A 21023-nucleotide genomic window follows, 5' to 3' on the forward strand; every position below is an offset into this window, starting at 1 on the left:
AGATTGCTTTGGTTATTATACACATTTTAATAATATTAATTCTTCTAATCCATGAGCATGGACTATCATCCCATTTATTTGTGTCTTCTTCAACTTTTTTCATTAATGTCTTACAATTTTCAGTATATAAATCTATCATCTCTTTAGATAAATTTATTCCTAGGTATTTGATTCTTTTTGATGCAATTGCAAATGCGATTGTTTTCTTAACTTTTCTTTCTGATAGTTCATTATTAATGCATAAAACGACAGAGTTTTATATATTACTTTTTTTTTAAAGATTTTATTTATTTATTTAATTGACAGAGAGACAGTGAGAGAGGGAACATGAGCAGGGGGAGTGGGAGAGGGAGAAGCAGGCTTCCTGCAGAGCAGGGAACCGGATGTGGGGCTCAATCCAGGACCCTGGGATCATGGCATGAGCTGAAGGCAGTCGCTTAACCGACTGAGCCACCCAGGCGCCCCTGTATATTACTTTTGTATCCTGGAAGTTTACTGAACTCTTTTGTTAGTTCTTTTTTTTTATTACTTTTTTTTAAAATAGAGAAAGGAGAGAGAACGAGCAGTGGAAGGGGCAGAGGGAGAGGGAGAAGCAGGCTCCCCACTGACAAGGAGCCTGATGCGGGACTCGATCCCAGGACCCCGAGATCATGACCTGAGCTGAAGACAGATGCTTAACCGACTAAGCCACCCAGGTGCCCCGTCTTTTGTTAGTTCTAACAGTTTTTTGATGGAGTCTTTCAGATTTTCTGTATATGGTATCATGTCATCTGCAAATAGTGACAGTTTCACTTCTTTCCTTCCAATTTCGATGCCTTTTATTTCTTTTTCTTGTGTAATTGCTCTGGCTAGGACTTCCATACTGCCATATTGTCTTCATATTATATTTATACATACATAGTAAGTGTTTTATACAAATAATCTTTGTTTCCTCTCTCCTTACTCCCTCCCTCCTTCTCTCTTTCTCTCAGCATTTCTTTTACTGGTAAAATTTGTATTTTTGCTTGGATGGCTGTTTGTATACTAATACCTTTATATCATACCCTTAGTAATTTTCTTTTTGTTCTCTACTATGAGAAATAATTGAAATTGGCTAACCACCTCTTCTTCCCTCCTCCTCTTTCTCTCTCCCAGCATCTGAAATGAAGTAATATCCTATTTCCAGGTAATAGCTATAAGGTAATCAGCTAGCTTTTCCTACTTTTCATATGTTCTCCCCATCTCACACCTACTCCTCCTATGTTTGATAGTTGTATTGTCTACCTTATTAGACTATGTGACCAATAACATATTATACTCTCTCCTTTATATCCATTATTTAGTCTTAGTTCCATAGGTCAATATATATGCAATGCTTACCACCAGTCCTGATGTTGATGTCAAAGTCTGTCTAGCCATTTTGGTTGTTTGAAGCTCATTCTCTAGTAGATAGAAAGGGGCACGGAAACAATATTTGTTTTGTTCATTAATGTTTATAACTGTTTGTCTATGGTCTTTATTCTTGAATATAAGTTTGCATGGTACAAAACCCTTAGGTCACATTTTCTTGCCTTGAGTGTGTTAAATATGTCACTCTATTATCTTCAACCCATAAAGGGTTGAGGTAGAAAGATCTGGCAATTGATATCCTTTCTCTCATAAGTGATTAGTTGTTGTTATTTGCCTTGATACAAAAGAATAAAGTTTTTCTTTAAAATTCATTTATTTTACTAGAACAATTCTTGATGTTGGCCATTTTGGTGTCACTGTTTCCAGGTATGCTTTTCAATATATTTTCTAGGCTTTTTTGTTTTGTTTTGTTTTGTTTCCTTCAGGAAAATTTTCTTGGATTACTTTGTTCTATTCTATTGCTCTGGTTCTTTCCCTTGGGTACTTCTGGCATACATATGTAGGAACTTGTCTTTTTTATCTGTTACTTTCTCTCAAATCTGTTTCAACTCCTTCTTCATTTCTTTTTGATTTTTAACATTTTTCTCCTCTTAAACTTCGATTTCCATTAAAACAGTATTTGTTGCTTTTATATGCTCTTGTGTTTCTTGTTTATGTTTCCTTAAATTTTTTTTTTTAAGTTATGTCCTGAGGTCCCTCATTTTTCCCCCACATAAACCTTTTGTTTTATTAAATAAAGCACATTTACATATGAGGGAAACTACTAGGCCCAAATAACAGAAGCTACTCCTGCTATAATGAATGCTTGCCACATGCATATTAAATCAAAATAACAGAGACTTAGAGGGGCTTATGTTACCCACTCAGGTCCCTGGGCTCTCCAAGCAATAGAAATATCCTAGAGACCAAGTTGGAAGTTCCAGGCAAGGCTTTTATCAGGGCTTATGCTTGAGCACAAAGGAGACAGCACGAAGGAAAAAGTCCTTCATGCTGGCTCTCCAAACAAAGGCTGGGGAAAATTTTTAAAGAGATTGAGGTGGGAAAGGAGGGATATCTAAGCATGTAGGGGCAGGGAGATACAGGAAGTTGGGCACAAAGTTTCAGTGGACAGAACATGTTTTGCCATGCATCATCATGTCTCATTAGCATGTTAAATCCCCACCCCTGAGTGTGCTTTTTAGTATTATAATGAGGGAACAAGTCAGTGAAAAGGTCAGCCCTGGAGTCCACCTTGGTGCAGACTGGTTTGGTTTGGTCTTTGCCAGTCTTTCTAGTGGAGTCCCTCCTTTGGTAAGCATCCTGCTTCTGCACTCCTGTAGGTCATGCTACTCAAGAAGCATAAGGTTTCAGCTATCAGGGAGTGCTGTATTTTGTGGTCAGGACTGAGAGGACTCGAGTCCAGTCTGGTCTGTCTTACTTAAAACTTTCTAAATTAGATCTCTGGAGTTAGAGAGTGGGCAGAAGACTGGGTAAGTCATACAACCATTGTCTGATCCCCTCTACCTCATGCTCAAAACCACTGAAAGTTGTATTACTTCTAGAATTGGAGGCATGTTCCTGTTTGTTCAAGTACATCTTTTTCCCTATGTTAATGGTTAGAACAAAGGCAATAGCTACGGAAGAGGTATTCCACTGATAAATATAGAACTATATCAGAACAAAGAGGGGGTGACATAGAAAATCTTGTTTTTCCAAATATCAGATGCTTTCATAATATAGTCATATGCAGCGGAGAAAGCTCCACCTCCCACAGGCTTAATCCCAAAACTTTCTGTTGCTATTCATATCAAACAAGGCTCACCATACTTCTGGCATCATTCCTGAACTAAGAGATCCAGCTGGCTTTTTAAGGTATTGGAAAACTTTATTTTGTGACCTCCATTATGGATTTCAACACAGCTGGCTATTTACTCAGACAGGTAGGCCTCCTGATCAATTTAGACTTCAGCAATTTTGCCTATAGGGATCATTTTTTACACTTTAGCCTTTACTAAAAGGAAGTCCTGATTCAATGAACAGTCATTGGAAGCTATAGCAGGAGGGCGGTGCTTCCAGCACTCAGTGCCTCATTGTACATTTTACCACTTTGTTGAGCATCTGTTTTGCTTCTCTTAGGTCTGTAATAAGGTCATTTCTGGCTCAGAAGACTTTTAAATTTGCTTGGTTCAAGTTAGGCATTTAAATTTCCTTCTGCTACACAATCTGCATTTTTTCCTTTCGTGATATTCTGTCACATTTAGTCTTTTTGTTTGCACAAGAGAACCTTTCTAGTGCTTTACATTTCCTTTGCCTTTGCCTCTTTTCCTTCTGCTTTCTCATTGTGTTCTTGTTCAATGAAAGCTATCATGCCAAATCTGCTATTGTGTGTCCATCTTGCTGAGGGCCATGGCAAAACCTAAGAGTTGGCTCAAGTTGATCTTTGAAGGGACAAATGAAAGAGATTTAGAAAGTTCTTTGCATCTTTGCTTTAAAACCCCCGATTCTGGGACTCCTGAGTGGCTAGTTGGTGTAGTGTCCGACTCTTGATTTCGGATTGGGGTCATGATCTCAGGTTCATGGGATTGAGCCCAGCAACCAGCTCAGCGCTCAGCGGGGAGTCAGCTTGAGGATTCATTCTCTCTCTCCTTTTGCCCTTCCCCCCTCCACTCTCTCTCTCTAAAAATAAATAAATAAAACTTTAAAAAAATAAATAAAATAAAACCCCAGGTTCTTATTTTGCATTTTTTGAGTTTTTCTAATGCTAATTTATGTGGTTTTTTTTAATGGCTTTTATACTTTTCTTAAAATTTTTTAGCTTATTTTGAAATACTAGATTTTACAGTTTCCCAATTTGTTGGCATGTCTTTCTGAAGTGTTTTCATCATAGTGTATGGGGATTTTATTCTGCCCCTTATTCCTTTTCTTCTTATAATAATTTTGCATGAAATTTGGCCACAGTTCTTTTTACTGCTTATTTTGAAAATGACATAAGTTTTCCCACACTTTTACAATGGGGGAGGTCCAAAAAGATAAATTTTCCCTTATTCCAGGAATCCTTCTGTTGTTTTTGCAGAGTAACAAGAAAAAAAAGAAGAAATAGATCTCTTCCAGAGATCTGCCTCTCACTGCCTTCTTTTTTTTTTTTAAGGAAAGCAAAGGATCACTTAACAAAGGAGAATTATTTTAGAACAAGGAATATCATAATGGGTAGCTCAGAAAGGAGTGGAATTTTAATAAAAGTTATATATGGAGTTTAATAATCCAAAGCAGAGTTTAATAATTCTTCTCTAGAGTTACAGCCATAACCCTGAAAAATATGGCCTCGTCTAACTAATCTGTTGCACACACATTAGAGCAAACAGTTGTGAAAACTTAGTAACTAATCCAGAAACAGTCCCACCACTTCTTGCAGTATTTTTAACCCCTCAACCATCGTTTGTATCTTTCTTTCATCCCCTCCCTTCATCCATTTGCTTAATAAATTTTCTAGGCCACCTTTTTCACTGTCTTCTCTTTAGTAATCTCACTATTAGATAATCTGCTATTTTGGCCAAGTTCTCTATGAAGCTAAATTTTGAGAAGAACTTATTTAAAATTCCCTAGAGTTTGTAAAAAAAAAAAAATGCATTCTATACATATTGTTTATTGGTTAGGTAATGACTACAAATCAACATATAGTTTATTCAATCTTCTGTTCAATTTTCATGTTGGGTGGTAATATTTATCCTTAGACAGATTTGGCAGTTCCTCTGATTGTGTAACAAAACCACTCATCTTACGACTATTTTCTTTTTCAAGCAAGTGCTAAGTTTTCTGTATTATATTATTTCCTTGTTGATGCCATGGGCTAAGGTCAGAGTGCTGTAGATTTTGAAGCAAGATCTCCTCTCGGAGGGAGAAGTCCTTTCCACCATCAGCCATGTGGGAAAGTGGAGGGTTTAAGCTCTTAGGAGGATAGAGCAGGGGCCTAAGGGTAGGCTTCTGGGGCCCTTGATCCTCTGCCCAAAGATGACCCTAGTTCTGTGAAAAGGGACTGTGTAGACTGTGAAGTAGGTGTATCTCACTTTTTACATTTTATGCTCAGTTTGCTCCTTTGAAGACTGGTGAGTGCCTTGATGGTTACCCAGTATCTGGGTAGCCAGGTGTTAGAACTGTAATGAGCTATAAGAAATGTCCTCAAGGGGGCATGATGAAACACTGTCCAGGTAGGGAGGCAGAACCGTCGAAGGCTGTGGACTCTCAGGAGCTGTCATGTTTCAAATCTGGTGGAGCACCGCCATACAAATAAAGGAGAGAACAAATATTGAAGTTCGTGGTCTAGAGTTTCAAGTGAGGGAGGAACCGGTAAAGGTGCCAGATGATTGGATTCAATACTGAGGCCCAGTATGGGGAGTATATGCGGGCCAACCCCTTTCACGAGCCACCACATGTACTGCAGAGGTGGACAGGTGCCTAAAGGGCTTTCCTCTGAAGCTTCTTTTCAGAACACGAAACTATTTCATCAACCATCTTGATGGTTCCAGTATACTTTTATTTCCCTGAGAATCCCATCTTTCATTCCACAGAGAAAATAGAAGTCATCTGATGGAAATTTCTCCAGTTCTTCATACAACATCTACCAAATGACCTGTATCCACACTTACTTCCTTTTCTTGGCTTTTTTGATAGAAGAGATATCTTACCTCTTGTTTAAGGATAATTCCTTCACCTGGTTTCTGGATTAAACGACTTCCTGTCTTGTCAAGGAATTTACTCCTTTACTTAATAAACACTTAATGAGTATCTACTTTGTAACAGACAGCATGCTCTATCCATTCTCTTTTGTAGATTCAACTGCTCTCATTCCACTGGCTCCTTCCCAATAGCCTTTAACCATGCTCAACGCTCTCTCCCAGTGAAAAATCAACTAGGCCAAACCAACTGAAAAGAAAAATCTTTCACAATACCTCCTTCTTCAGCTACTAGCCTGTAGTTCTTCTCTTCAAAGCCAAACATCTCTAAAACATGGTCTGTACTCAGTGTTCTCATGTCTGCCTATCTTACTCATTCGGCAACCCACAGATTTCTAGCTACTGCTCTTATGGCTCCCAGTAAAAGTGCTTTCACTGTGGTCACCAAGAACCAGCTTGTGGCTAAACTGCATGGAACCACTTCAGTTCTCACTTTGATCTGTATGCAGCTTTTAAAAATGTGGGCCACCTCTTCTTTCACAGGGTTTCTATGATACCACATTCTCCCTATGCATCTGGTTCATCCTTCTCAGTCTTTTTGCAGGCTACATTTTGGTCTGTATTTCTTTTCAGTGTTGATGTTCCTCAGGATTTCCTGGGCAATCTTTCCTTCTCTTTGTCAGCACATTATGGTTGATGTCATCAGCTTCTAAGACTGTAATTATCATCCATATCATGTAGGAAAGATACTTGACATTGTGTTGACATGAAGCTGCTGGAATCTCAAAGACTGCTTTGTTTAAATAGGCCTATAAGGAGAAGGTCAAAATAAATCTGTGAATGAACCCTGATTAGCAATCTATTTCATGCCAATTAAATACCAGTGGAGGGACAAAAGAAAGTTATTAGGTTTATAGTAGTATCTTAGTCATCCCAGTGCTGGGTATATTTTACAACATAGATGTGTACAGCGTACAGTCAATTGTTACAACAATGAAGTTTCACACAATACTGATGTAGTCAAAAATACATGATCATAACAAAATGGAAAACAAACTTAACAGTATTTATTTCCTTGAGTTAATGTTACATTCCGAAGAAGATGATGATGGTAATCCTTTTGTAATTAAAAGGTAAACTATCACAAAAAAGGTTCTTTTTGTCCTTCTCAGTAAACTGTCCAGTGATTCATATTTATAAGGGGCAGAACCTGTATATGTAAATTGAACATGGCCTTCTTCCCACCTGGCTAGTGCTGCATATTCTTTGTGGGTTTATGATATGTGATTTATAAATATTATTAAATCTTCTCCTTTATCTTAACACCTGTGTTATTCTCCATTTACTTATCTAGATACATTGTCTGCCCTTCTCTCCTTTGTTTTATGCCTTAGAAGACTGTCCTTTGAGAACTATATCCCCTGTGCTCCTTTGGTTTGTCCACTGGGAGATACACCAGCAGGAGATGTAACACAGGAGGACAGCAAGGTCAGGGTATTTCTTCTCTGCTCTTGTCCTGCTCAGTGCCACATCTCGGGCAGTAGTTGTGTCCCTTCCCAGCTAAAGGTTCTGCTGGGCTGTGCCTCCCATGAGATTCCATTAATAGTTTTTTTACTATTGACTTTTTGGTCCTAGGTGTAATAATAGTTTCCCATTGTTGCAAGTATCTCAAATCCCTTGATATTCTGTTTTTCCCCATCATATCATCCCCACCTTTGTTACTCCTTTCATTCAAGTCTTAATTTGAACTCATTTACAGTGATTTTTTTTTTCTCTTTCCAGGAACCTGACTGATATGACAGTGTTGTAAAACTAGCCCAGTGCCTTGCATTCTCAAAAGCACTTGTGTCAACAATTTTGTTTCTATTTGGGGTTCTCATTGAATAATGTGATGTGGGGGTCCTAACATTTTACCTATACTTCAATCAAGGCTCAAAGCTTGTATTTGTACTTTTGTATTTTTACTATGTGCTAAAGACTCTCAAACTTATATATCTAGCCCATATCTCTCTCCTAAGATTCAGGACTGTAGTTTAACTCCTCTGATTCCTCTGCTCTGATATCCCACAGTTACATAAAATTCCAAATGCCCAATTCCATTGCATCTCCTCATATGCCTGTTGAATAACTTCTCAGCCTGTTTCTGTCTGTGTAAAGTTAGGGGTCCAGAAACCTCTTTAAAATCTGAATACTCATGGTCTCTATGAATCTAGCCTGGTAATACTTTTGCTAATACAATTCCCTTAGAACTCTGCGGGCTTTATATATTTCAGATCAAAGCCCACACCATGCTCTAGAAGCCAAGGCCACAGTTGTTTTTTAAAACAGTTTTCTCCTTTTAGACTGATGTATTGCTACTTTGGTATCAGGCTTCTGTAGGACTATATCTTTGTGCTTTCAAAATGCCATTTTGTTTAGCTGAGAAAGCACCAATTTAAATTCCTTAGAAGCTTTAAAAAAGTGTCTACGGCCATACCTTTGATTTGACCTTTATCCTTAGGCCATGTCTTAATTTGAGAACCTTATTTGCTTAAGAACCTGTAAATAAGAGATAGTTTATATTCCAGACTGGCAGGTTCTAGCCTCTCAGTAACATCTACTGAAGATGTGACCCAAATCATTTCATTGCCAAAACAAGTCTTATGACCCATGCCTAAATTTAAGGGGGGCAGCGAAGAGCTATCTTCCCATGTGTCAGGATGCAGAGAAGATCAAATATTGGTAGACAGTACTAATACTCACTGCATAGTAAGCTGAACATCACAAAAAAGTTACAAAGAAAAGGCTGAAGGCTTTTAGAACAGGAGGCAATAACAGTTAGGATGTCATGTGATAAAAGACAATTCTTCTGTTTTTCTGTCAATGAGTGAAGTTCATTGCTTCACTTTCTTTTACCATTAGGAAATGGTCTGCTGGGGTTCCAAATTTAATCCTAGTTCCCAAACTGGTTGAGTTAGTAGAAACAACCCGCAAGATTTCCAAGCTCTCCTCATCCCACAGATAAACCTAGATAACACCCACATCAGTGTAAATAACCCAGAGAACAACCCAAGACTGGCAGAACAGACTCTCCATAGCTAATCCTAGAGAAGAGGCCACAGCAAAAATGGCATATATCTCCTTAAAAAAAAAGAAAAAATAATAGTACTACCAATCCCACATGACTGTCATGAGGATTCTTTGTGCAGAGTAAATACTCAACAAATGGTGGCTATTATCTCATTTTTAGATCCATATAAAATAAATGTGTAAAAATGGCTACTTCCAGGAAGAAAATGGGTTGCTGGGGAAAAGAGTAGAAGGAAGGCTTGTATTTTGCTATATTTATGTTTTTTGTAACCTTATTTTTTTAAGAGAGAGAGAGAGTGTGAGCAGGGGGAGGGACAGAGGGAGAGAATCTTCAAGCAGACTTCCTGCTGAGCACAGATTCCCCACACGGGATTTGATCTCATGACCCTTAGATCATGACCTGAGCCGAAATCAAGAGTTGGATGCTGAACCAACGGAACCACCCAGCTGCCCCTATTTTTTGTAACTTTTTGAATTTTCTACCATCTACGTATGTTACCTATTCCAAACAATAATGGGTTTTAAAAATACTATTTGTATATTTGTTCATTTTAATCTGCATTATATTAGAAGCTTGAAAGTTGCATTTTAAAATCATCAAGGAAAATATGAACCAGTTCATCCATGACAGACTTAAAATAGATTCCTTTTTAAGCTTCTTAGGGCCCATTAGAAATAGTAAGTAAGCAAGAAGTCTTACAAGGGGACAGTTTTATTGTAATATCAATATGCTTTTGGTGGCAAAAAATGTCACCAAGTTCAAGAGAAAATAGTCAATAATACCCATGTAAATCTACACAATTTTGAAGAGCATAAATGTGAAATTTCATTCAATGATAAAGGAGTGTTTAGTGGGGAAAATATCTAATCTTGCTACACTACTGTCTTCACTCAAATATGCAGTACTTCACGACGTGTGGCTGATTTCATATGCTTCGTTGAGGTCTGGAGCTGTTTGACTTGAGAGCATGCATTAAATAAATGTTCATTTTAATTCTGTTTCCTTTCACCCCTCAAATAGGTTTTATAACAACCGAATTTTTTAGATAACTCGAGGCACTTCTGAATTATACAGTCAGACAAAAATAGGTATTGTAAAATTATCTCAGCCTTATGGTAAAAGAAAAATCTGTTTCCTCTGTAGAAATTTTTAACTTCTGAAACTAACTGATTCTGTCCTTTGGCATTTGGGAGAGCTTTAAATCCATTCATTCACCAGACATTTATTAATCACCTTCTGTTTGCAAAGCACTGTGCATTTGATTAGCAATCAGTTGCTATTCATTCCATTCATTTTCTATCACATTACTTTCATTACCCACTTATTTTGTGCTTCAAATTCCTAATTTAAAAAAAAATGGCACTTTTATAATTCTTGCCATCCATTTATCTGTCAAGAGCATTAATAAGTAATGCCTATATTTGGGGTGTGGGCTGGTGTAAATGAATAACTAGCTAAATTTGTGGCAGGTGTAATTTCTTTCAATATTCCATGAATGTTAGAAAAAAAATCTGTATTCCCTCTTTTTGTTACATTCAAAAAAGATAAATGATAAACTGGGAAAAACATATGAAATATATTTTGGACAAAATGTTACTATCCCTAATACCCTAATACAGGACAATTCTATAATTTGACCCTGGTTTAAAAAAAAAAAAAAGACAAAAGATATTAACACCAAGTTCTTCAAGGAGGAATACAGATGATCAATAGACATGAAGAGACTATTATTTGCTATTCCCTTCTATTGTTTTCCCATTTTTAATTTTCCTAATTTCTAAACTTATCTCTATTACTTTCTCCTCATATTTCTTTGGGCTTCTCCATGACATTTTTTCAATTTTTTTAAGTTGAACTTTTAGTTCATTTACTTTCATTCATTCATTTTTTTTTTTTTTTAAAGATTTTATTTATTTGTCAGGGGCGGGGAGAGAGAATGCACAAGCAGGAGGGAGCGGCAGGCAGAGGGAGAAGAAGGCTCCCGGCTGAGCAAGTAGCCTGATTTGGGGCTTGATCCCAGGACCCTGGGATCATGACCCGAGCCCAAGGTGGACGCTTAACTGACTGAGCCACCCAGGCATCCCCATTCTTTTTTTTTTAATTTGATTTTATTATTTATTTTCATCAATACATTTACACGTATTTGACAAGTTTTGACATTAAATTACTTTTATCATTTAATTCCATGTATTAAGGAGCACCTGGGTGGCTCAGTGGGTTAAGCATCTGCCTTTGGCTTAGGTCATGATCTCAGAGTCCTGGGATCGAGCCCAAAGTTGGGCTCCCTCCTCAGTGGGAGTTTGCATCTTCCTCTCCTTCTGCCCCTCCCCCTACTCTTGCTCTCTCTCTCTCTCACTCTTGCCCTCTCTCTCTCCCAAATAAATAAAATCTTTAATTTACCTTGAATAATAATCAGAAAACATGATCTATATGATAACAATTCTTCGGAATTTATGGGTCACAATCATGTGACATAGTGTATTGTCATTCTTTGTTTCTTTCACAGGTACTGTATAAAAATTTTGAATTTTCTATTCATCAAATTTATAGATCTGATTATACTTAGTTTATTTAATCTCACTGTATCTGAAAATGATTTGTTAAAATCACCAACTAAAAATGTTGATGTATTTATTTTTCCTGTCACTCTCTTAGTTGTTTTATGTATTTGAAAGCAATTTCCTTAGTGCATATGTGTTTAAAAATATCTTCTTAGTGCTTTCACTGGCAAATCTTTCTTTGTGACCCCCTTCATTAGCCTCAATTTCTATTTAATTGGATATGAAACCACTACTCTGGTTTTCTTTTCATTCTGTGCCTGATATATTTTCTTCTATGTATTTATTGCACATTTTCCATATGGCTGTGTTTTTAAAGTGATTCTGTAAACAACAGATTCTGGATCATTAAGTTGTTATCTTTTGGTGGGTTAGACTAATTTACATTTATTATAGTTACTATTTGGAGTTAGTTTAGCCATACTATTGTAAATTTTCTATTTATCATATTTTAATTTTGTTTCCTTTTTTCCTCCTTCTTATTCCCTTTCCTTTTCCACTGGATGGATAAATATTCTACTGGTTTGGAAGTCATACATTGTATTTTGGTTCCCTAGTAGTTACCTCTTACTTATTCCTTCTTCATCTCCATCTCCCAAGTTTGGGAAAACTTCAAGTATCTAGAGCAGGAGAAACTGACTCAGAGCACATACTCTACATCTTTTGTCTTTCCCAGGTCCTTAGCTTTGAGACCTCGAGGCTAAGAATGGTATCTTTTGTTATCTGTATTTTGCTGTGTCATCCTTCCCCTGGAGCAGAGAAGATTCAGTGTCCTGGCTGTCGGGGTTGAGGGAAGGTCACAGGGAACAATGGAGGAAAACCCCTCTTATTATCTCAAAATTTTATTCAGTCACAAACTCTTGTGCTTTATTTGCCACCTCCACTCAGAGCCCCATTACAATTGTTGGAAGGCATCCTATATTTTCTAGTACTTTATAGTTAGTTGGTAGATATATTTAGTATGTTTATGAAATAAGCCAATTATATCATTTGGTATATCACTTCTGTGATATTAAAACTCTCTTTATAATCTTTGGTTTCTTCAATTCTAATTTGCTATTTATTCAATTCATATTACACGCTCAATATCACTCGGCATCAGGGAAATCCAAATCAAAACCTCAATGAGATACCACCTCACACCAGTCAGAATGGCTAAAATTAACAAGTCAGGAAATGGCAGATATTTGGCGAGGATGTGGAGAAAGGGGAACCCTCCTACACTATTGGTGGGAATGCAAGCTGGTGCAGCCACTGTGGAAAACAGTATGGAGGTGCCTCAAAAAGTTGAAAATAGAGCTACCCTATGACCCAGCAATTGCACTACTGGGTATCTACCCCAAAGATAACAAATGTAGTGATCCGAAGGGGTATGTGCACCCCAATGTTTATAGCAGCAATGTCCACAATAGCCAAACTGTGGAAAGAGCCAAGATGTCCGTCAATAGATGAATGGATAAAGAATATGTGGTATATATATATGGTGGAAAATTATGCAGCCATCAAAAAAACCCACGAAATCTCGCCATTTGCAACAACGTGGATGAAACTGGAGGGTATTATGCTAAGTGAAATAAGTCAAACAGAGAAAGACATGTATCATATGATCTCACTGATATGAGGAATTCTTAATCTCAGGAAACAAACTGAAGGTTGCTGGAGTGGTGAGGGGTGGGAAAGATGGGGTGTCTGGGTGATAGACATTGGGGAGGGTATGTGCATGGTGAGTGCTAATGAAGGGGGGGAATCGGAGAGGGAGACGAACCATGGGAGACTATGGACTTTGAGAAACAAACTGAGGGTTTTAGAGGGGAGGGTGCTGGGGGGATGGGTTAGCCTGGTGACAGGTATTAAGGAGGGCACGTATTGCATGGAGCACTGGGTGTTAGACGCAAACAATGAATCATGGAACACTACATTAAAAAAAATAATAATAAATTAAAAAAAAAAGAACCTATTACATGTCAGCTACCTTGCTGGAGGAAAACATGGAACAACAACAACAAAAATAATCCCTCTCTCAAAATGCCCTTGGTAGCTGGTAGGGGGACACACAGACAAATCACCCGATAATTACAAAGAATGTGTTAAGAGCTATAATAGTGGAATGCATAAAAAAAGAGCAAAGAAGAGATGGCCACTGACTCTGGGGAGATGAGAAACAGGTTCACAGAACAGTGAGTTTTGAGTTGGGTCTTGAACAATGAATGGGTATTCAAGTAGTGAAGGACAGGATGGGCAAGGGGGAATTCCACAGTTGGGGGGTTATAGGAAGAAGAGCAACTGGGAGAGAAAGGTGCCTATGAAGCCCCAGAGAGTGAGCACATATGTGGTTGTGGATGGAGAGGCTGACTGGATGTGGGAGTAGGGGAGACAGGAGCCAGATATAAGACTAGAAAGATTTGTGTTTTGAGCTTCAAAAAAATGTATCTTCTTTTAGAGATTTTTAAGCAGAGAAGAAAAGTAGATGTTGGACAGTGACACAGAATGGAATAGAGAGAAAGAGAGAGTCAGAGAGATAGAGCACAAAGTCTTAGCAGCAAGGAAACAAGAACGAGAATCTAGTTTGCTAAAAATAAAAAAAAAGGAACACTTCTTTTTCTGCTTTAAAGTTAGAATGATCAAGAGATTGCAACAAACCTTTCCAGTCTTACACACCACACTAGCTCAGGCTTTTATATTTCTCATGTGGCATAAATTTTTTAACTAGGATTTGACCAGATCTTACCACTTCTAATTAACGGTGACACCATTAATTTAGATTGGGATGTTAGAAGAGCACTATTTTTTTGTTTAATGTAAGAGTTCACTTTTGGGTATCACAGGTGGTGGTGCCTATAAGACTAATTCCGAAGATATTTCTTGCAGATTATTGGAAATGTTTTTCTGAACATATTCTTTAGCCCTTTTTTGGGGGGTGGACTGGGGTTGAGAATGGAAGGGCTGGGGATCAGAGGTTGATTTATTGCTCCACCATTTAGTAAACATCATAAACCTGCATATTCTTTGTAATTCCTACCAAACATTTTAAAATTATGTCTTGTCTTCTTATCTTTTTAGAAATTCAGTGATCAAATATATAATGGAGTACTTTTCATGTGCATGCAATTCTGTAAGGTCCTACGGGTGCTACAATGGGGGTAAGTATAACTTACCATCTAGTTCATGCATGTAATAAATCCAAATATATAAATGATAATAAGACAAGTCACATAAATATACTACAGTATAATAATTTTATTGGACAGGAGAAGATTAACAACAGGGTAGCAAACAACCCCATAATCTCAGTGGCTTAACAGAACCAGAAAGTTTATTTTTCACTCATAAGCAGTGTGCTGTGGGTCCAGGAGATTCTCCAGCACAGCGGTCCTTGTGTTGGCTCAGCATTCTGGGCTTTGATCATGAGCAACCTCCATATGGACAGGTTTCTGTGATGACCACTGGAGGGGAACAGTGGGCTGGAGAGGTATCTACTGGCAATTAAATGCTTCTATTGAAGATGTGACCCAAGTCACTTCACTGCCAAAACAAGTCTTATGACCCATGCCTAAATTTAAGGGGGGCATAGAAGAGCTATCTTCCCACGTGCCAGGATGCAGAGAGGATCAGATAGTGGTTGACAGTAATAATACTCACTGCGTAGTAAGATAAATATCGCAAAAAAGTTACAAAGAAAAGGCTAAAGGCTGAGCAGGAGGCAATCACAGTTAGGATATCACGTGATAAAAGATAATTCTGTTTTTCCGTCAACAAGTGGGAGTTTATTGCTTCACGTTCTTTTACCATTAGGAAATGGTCTGCGGGGGTTTCAAATTCAATCCTAGCTCCCTAGCTGGTTGACTTGGTAGAACTCACAAATTTCCATGCTCTCCCCAGATCTTTGTTCTTTTCTCCACCTTTTTTTTGGATCCCACATATGTGGCCTAGGGAAATGGAATTTGTAGAAGAGAGTTACTGGTAAGGTTCTAGAAGGTTTCAGTCTGTATTCCAGGAACTTTTCACTGCATCTTGAAGACATGGGTCTACTTTGCACAAAGATGAGGTGGAGTGGTTAAACCAAGTGACTAAACCTCAACAGTTAACAAGGCTCCATCTTGGAGCTTAGATGCTTATTTACAAGAGAACCATCGGGGTGCAACCAGAAATTCAGCATAGGAATAATGGCAACTGCTCATAGTCATCTTACATAAATAGGATAAAAAATAACTTCAGGACCTTACAGAAAGTGAGCATACCATTAAACTAAAAACAGTAAGAAACCTTTGGGTTTTGGGTTTACATTCCTTACTTTGGGGAAAAATTGGGAACTTTCACTGTCTTTCCCATTTATTTTGTTTACTTATCGAATTCTTCATCATAATTCGGTAAGAGCAAAAAGAACGAGAATCTAATTTGCCAAAAATGAAAAAAAAAAAAGAATACTTCTTTTTCTGCTTTAAAGTTAGAATGATCAAATTATCCCTAAAATGTCTTCTGAGTACCTTGGAAATATATATTACTACATATAAAAGAGTGAGAAATCTCTACTCAACCTCTGGACTGGGCATATGTGATGGATAGAATAGGATTCTTTTGGGTAGTTATTTGGAAATAAGATTCAGAAGTTATCATGCAAGCTTCAGAAAGAACTGAAACCATGCAAATACTGTTCGTAAAAAAGAAATCCCAATGCCCGCTGGAGAGGGGCCCCCTCGCCAGGGGGCAGGAGGGAGGCGCAAGGGGACGGAGACGTCGGCGACCCGGGAGAGGCGGTGTAGATCCGGGCAGTGCCCGCGCCCGCAGCAGGACTGCTGCCCCAGGGGCGGGGTGGGACAGGGGCCGGAGGAAGAGGCGGAGAGGCGACCTCACGGAAAAAAAAGAAAAGAAAAGCTTTTACGGGCGACGCTCTCCGCCCGCCGGACGGGAGGCGGGGTAGCAGTCCGATTAAAGTAGCAGCCTGGAAGGAAGGAAGGAGCGAGGGAGGGACGGGAACAGTTGGGAGGAGGAGCCGCGAGCTGGGCCGCGGCGCCAGCAGGGGGGAGCGGCCCCGCGTGGCCACGTTTTGGTTTTGTTGTTTTCCAGTGGACCAGTTCTCGCAGGCCCTTCCCGAGGACTGATCGCGCCGAAGCCCGGCGGCCCGACCTTCCAGGTGACAGCCGGTCACCCTGGTAGAAGTCAGCTCCGCCCCAAGTCAGCCGCCCGCCCACAGCCCATTCCCCGCCCAGCCTCCGTCCGCCTGCCCCGGGCGAGCGCGGCGGCCGCGGCGGCTCTGCGGCGCTGGAGCCGGCGGCGACGGGCAGCGGCGCGGTGCCCGCGGCGGAGGAAGGAGGAAGTGCGGCTCCCTAGGCGCTAGCGCGAGGAAGGAGGATGACGATTTAACCCGCGCTCTCCTGCCAGTCGGGTTACGGGACGCCCCCGCCGTGCCCGCCGCCCGAGCCTCCGAGCCGCGCCAGCGGGAGCGCCGCATGGGGCAGGGCCGCTGAAGCGCGGAGTTCGTGGTCTCGCCGTGCCAAAGAGGGCGCGGGGGTCGGGTGCGGCAGTTGGCACAGTTTCGGCGGCGCCTTCAGCGCGGGAGTTGGGGGCGCGGCACGCCTACGCGGCCGCCTCGGTGCCTTCGTGAGGCGCGAGTCATGGAGCCCCCCAGCTGCATTCAGGATGAGCCGTTCCCGCACCCTCTGGAGCCCGAGCCGGGCGCCCCTGCGCAGCCGGGCCCCGGGAAGCCGGGCGACAAACGGTTTCGGCTGTGGTACGTGGGGGGGTCGTGCCTGGACCGCAGGACCACGCTGCCCATGCTGCCCTGGCTCATGGCTGAGATCCGCCGGCGCAGCCAGAAGCCCGAGGCGGGCGGCTGCGGGGCGCCGGCCGCCCGCGAGGTGCTCCTGGTGCTCAGCGCGCCCTTCCTGCGCTGTGTCCCCGCTCCGGGCGTCGGGGCCGCGGGGTGCCTAGGCCCCGCGGCGACGCAGCCCAACCCGGCGGTGTTCATCTTCGAGCACAAGGCACAGCACATCTCGCGCTTCATTCACAACAGCCACGATCTCACCTACTTTGCCTACCTGATCAAGGCGCAGCCCGACGACCCTGAGTCGCAGATGGCCTGCCACGTTTTCCGCGCCACAGACCCCAATCAGGCAAGACGGCTGCGGAGGCGCGGGGGAGGGTCCGGCGCACTGGGGAGGAATAGCCGGGCTGGAGACACTGGGGCGCCTCAGGAAGGGCTGACTGACTGTGGTCCGGCTGCTGGCGCGCGCCCTCCACGTGGCGCGCTCGAGCGTCCGCTCCTCGGTCCCAAGGACCCGGAGTCGCGCAGCTAGCGTTCGAGGGTGGGCGGGGTGGCGGGAGCGGACCCCACGCTGGAGCGGGAGAGAGGGAGGGAGGCGGAGAGTGGTCCCGGGGTGGTGCAGGAGCGGGTGCGCCCCAGGAGGACGCGGCGAGCAGCGCGCGTCTCGGGAGGACTGCGGTGTTTGGGGTGTGCCTGGAGGAGGGAAGCCTGGCTTTGGCCTTGTGTTTGCGTCTGTACTTGTGTGAGAGGAGACGCTGGAGAGAGTTGGGGTCCTCAAGGCCCTGCACTCACTCTAAGGCTTGGTCGAGTCCTGCACCTTAACCCACGTGGAACGTTGAGTCCTAGTTACAGCAGCACTTGCAGGACTGGGGGCTGTGAGGCTATTTGGGAGCAGGGTTTAGGGAAAAGTTGGTTGACAACGATGTCAGATTGTCAGCAAGCATGAATCTGCGTTTAGATGTTGAGGATGTTGAATGGAAAGAAAACTTTTTTTTTTTTCCAGTTTTTTTTTACGCACTAATTGGAGACAGAATCAGTACCAGCTTGGGTGATTTAAAAAGCAGTGTCGTAAAAGAGGCCAAAATCTATTTTCTAATATTTTTCCAAAGTCTACTAAATTGAGGTGTCTGTTACCAAACAGTGCATTTTTACTTCCTTAAAAACAGGCACGCCCCTTTATCTAATGGCTAGGGGAATCTAAACAAAACTTTATAACAGTGATTGTGTCTTTGAAAACTGGTTTTAAAATAAAAGTGTAAAGAGTTTTTACTATGTGATAAGCCCCCAAAATGCTATTCTAAAAATAGCTCTTTAATGTTTGCAAAGTACTTTAGATTCTTTAGAAAAATAATGTTGTCTAAATATAAATAAAGTCTCAGTTGCAACATATGGCAGTTCCTTTGATAGCTGGGGAATTAATAATAGTCAAAGGAGAAAAACATCCTGCAAATAAGGCTTTTTTTCTTAATTCATTATTTTAGTATCTGTAATTGAAAGAGTTTTTTACAAAAGGCCTGTGGCTGAATTGAAGAAAATAAAAGCTCATTGTCTTAGATTTCATCAGTTATTTTGTAAGCTAGTTTAATACTTTAACATTCAAAACTCCCAGTAGGAAGAGAGCAATTTTAACTTATATGACTGCAGTTAGATGTATGTTAAAATACCATTTTTACAAATTGTCTCAACATTCCAACCATGATTAAAATGAATTTCACTTTGTGCTTATTTGTTCAAAGCTTATTTTTAGCTTTCACCTCTGTTGAAATGGGAGTACAGCATGTTCTTTATATTTGGAAGTTATCACAAATTTTATTGTATTAAGATTTTGGGGTTCTGTCAATAAGGAGGAAGAAATTGCATTTTCCTAGGACTGTAAGGAATGTTTTATGATTTTGGGTAGTTTATGTTAAAGTTATTTTCTTCAGATCTGATACATGACACATCATGGCTAATTTCATTGATGGTCAAAGTTTGCTTACGGGTCATGGCACTTTGAATTCTTGATAGTTGAGTCCTTCCCAGATTCATTATTAGGGGATCAATTAAAAACATGCCCTCTCCCCCGCCCCCCGCTTTTTAACCTTAATTATGTATTTAGGTGTTTGAGGCTGAATGTGCTATTATTTTACAAATAATAACATACTTAGGCTCATTTCTCCCTTTTGATCCTGTAGGAACAGTGGCAACCGTATGTCCTTTTGATAAAAGAAAAAAACCCTAACTTTTCCTGTTTATTGCCATTTCCTTGTTGAGTCTTTGATCTAAAGATACGGATTCCAGTTTACTCTGAACCTAGAGCATCCCTGGTAGAGGATCCTTAATATGAAAGGCCAGATGGTTGTTCCATGAAGGATTATCTCCAGCCATATATCAGGGTTGCAAACTCAAATGCCTGGGATTTGGTTGAGTGAGGTGGAAGTTGAGTGAGGACCGAGGACCATGGAATGATGGTCATTTCTCAGGGAGTTACTCAGCACCAGTTGCAAATTGCATTAACAAGATACAAGCCTAGTGTTGCCAGAGCCTCTGATTTCCTGAGTGGAAGTCTGGATTTTTATGTATGGCTTCATATTTTATTTTATTTATTTATTTATTTATTTATTTATTTATTTATTTATTTATTTATTTATTTATTTATTTATTTATTTTAGATTTTTTAAATTTATTTATTCATGAGAGACAGAGAGAGAGACAGAGGCAGAGGGAGAAGCAGGCTCCCCGCGGAGCAGGGAGCCCGATGCGGGACTCGATCCCAGGACCCTGGGATCATGACCTGAGCCGAAGGCAGACGCTCAACCGACTGAGCCACCCAGGCGTCCCTGTATGACTTCATATTTTAAAGCATTAGCAAATGTTTTAAACATTTAAGATTCCTATCTGGACCCAACAAAACACATCTGAGGTTTGGATTCAGAGATTTAAGGGCTGCCATTTTGTGTTTCATAAATATTTGTTGAATGGACAAGTGCAATCATCAGACACTGTGCCTTTTGCCACTTTTCCGTTTGGGCATCTGGATTCACTCGATGTGGCTCTCATAGTGGACGTAGGGCCATTCCGGGGGAAGAATTTATAAGTAACATTCTCAGAAGTGATGTTTCTACAGCTGAACTGGTTAAAGGGATATTCCTCACATTGTTTCCATCTAGGGGTATGCTTCATATAGAGTAGGCTCTGGATGGTTCTAGGCACCTTTGAAATCAGAAGGAAAAAGACCTACGGTTTGCTTTGCTCCTGAGTTCTAAATTTGAAGGGGAGAAATCTTTAATTGGACTTTAAGATCATTGTTAAGAGTCTCTGGTCACTGAAGAAAGTATGGATGGTAGCCTAGAGGAGTAGGCCTCCAAACATCCCTGAATAAATTTGCCTTTGGTTTGTCTCTCATGTCTGTCCCTTTTCTGAAATGGGCCTGTCTGTAGGATGGCCATATAATTCATTGTTTAATCTAGGGTGATTTTTAAAAAATATTTATTTATTTATTTGAGAGAGAGAGAAAGAGCACGTGTAAGCAAGGAGAGGGGCATAGGGAGAAAGAGAAAATTTAAGCAGCCTGACCGCTGAGCGTGGAGCCCAACCTGGGGCTTGATTTCAGGACC

At 40.7% G+C, this 21023-nt stretch overlaps 1 protein-coding gene and 1 pseudogene across 4 annotated transcripts in view; one reads left to right on the forward strand and one right to left on the reverse strand.

Moving 5' to 3' along the window:
* Positions 1–3087: 3087 nt before the first annotated feature.
* LOC123839808 (V-type proton ATPase subunit E 1-like) lies at positions 3088–17840 on the reverse strand (annotated as a pseudogene).
* TBC1D4 (TBC1 domain family member 4) overlaps positions 14786–21023 on the forward strand; it is a 182763-nt gene continuing 176525 nt past the window's right edge. Inside the window, exon 1 of one of the 4 annotated variants that reach the window (XM_064585996.1) lies at positions 14786–14806. In XM_064585996.1, coding sequence (XP_064442066.1) covers positions 14801–14806 — 6 coding nt within the window. In that variant the 5' untranslated portion in view covers positions 14786–14800. Of the gene's footprint in view, positions 14807–16632; positions 17777–21023 lie in introns of those variants that run through there. The other 3 variants (XM_045869569.3, XM_045869568.3, XM_045869570.3) reach the window with 3 other exon arrangements.

Source organism: Mirounga angustirostris, unplaced genomic scaffold (assembly GCF_029215605.1).
Source record: "Mirounga angustirostris isolate CCGP_5_RB_7025 unplaced genomic scaffold, mMirAng1.0.hap1 SCAF_3, whole genome shotgun sequence".
Taxonomy (NCBI): Eukaryota; Metazoa; Chordata; class Mammalia; order Carnivora; family Phocidae; genus Mirounga; species Mirounga angustirostris.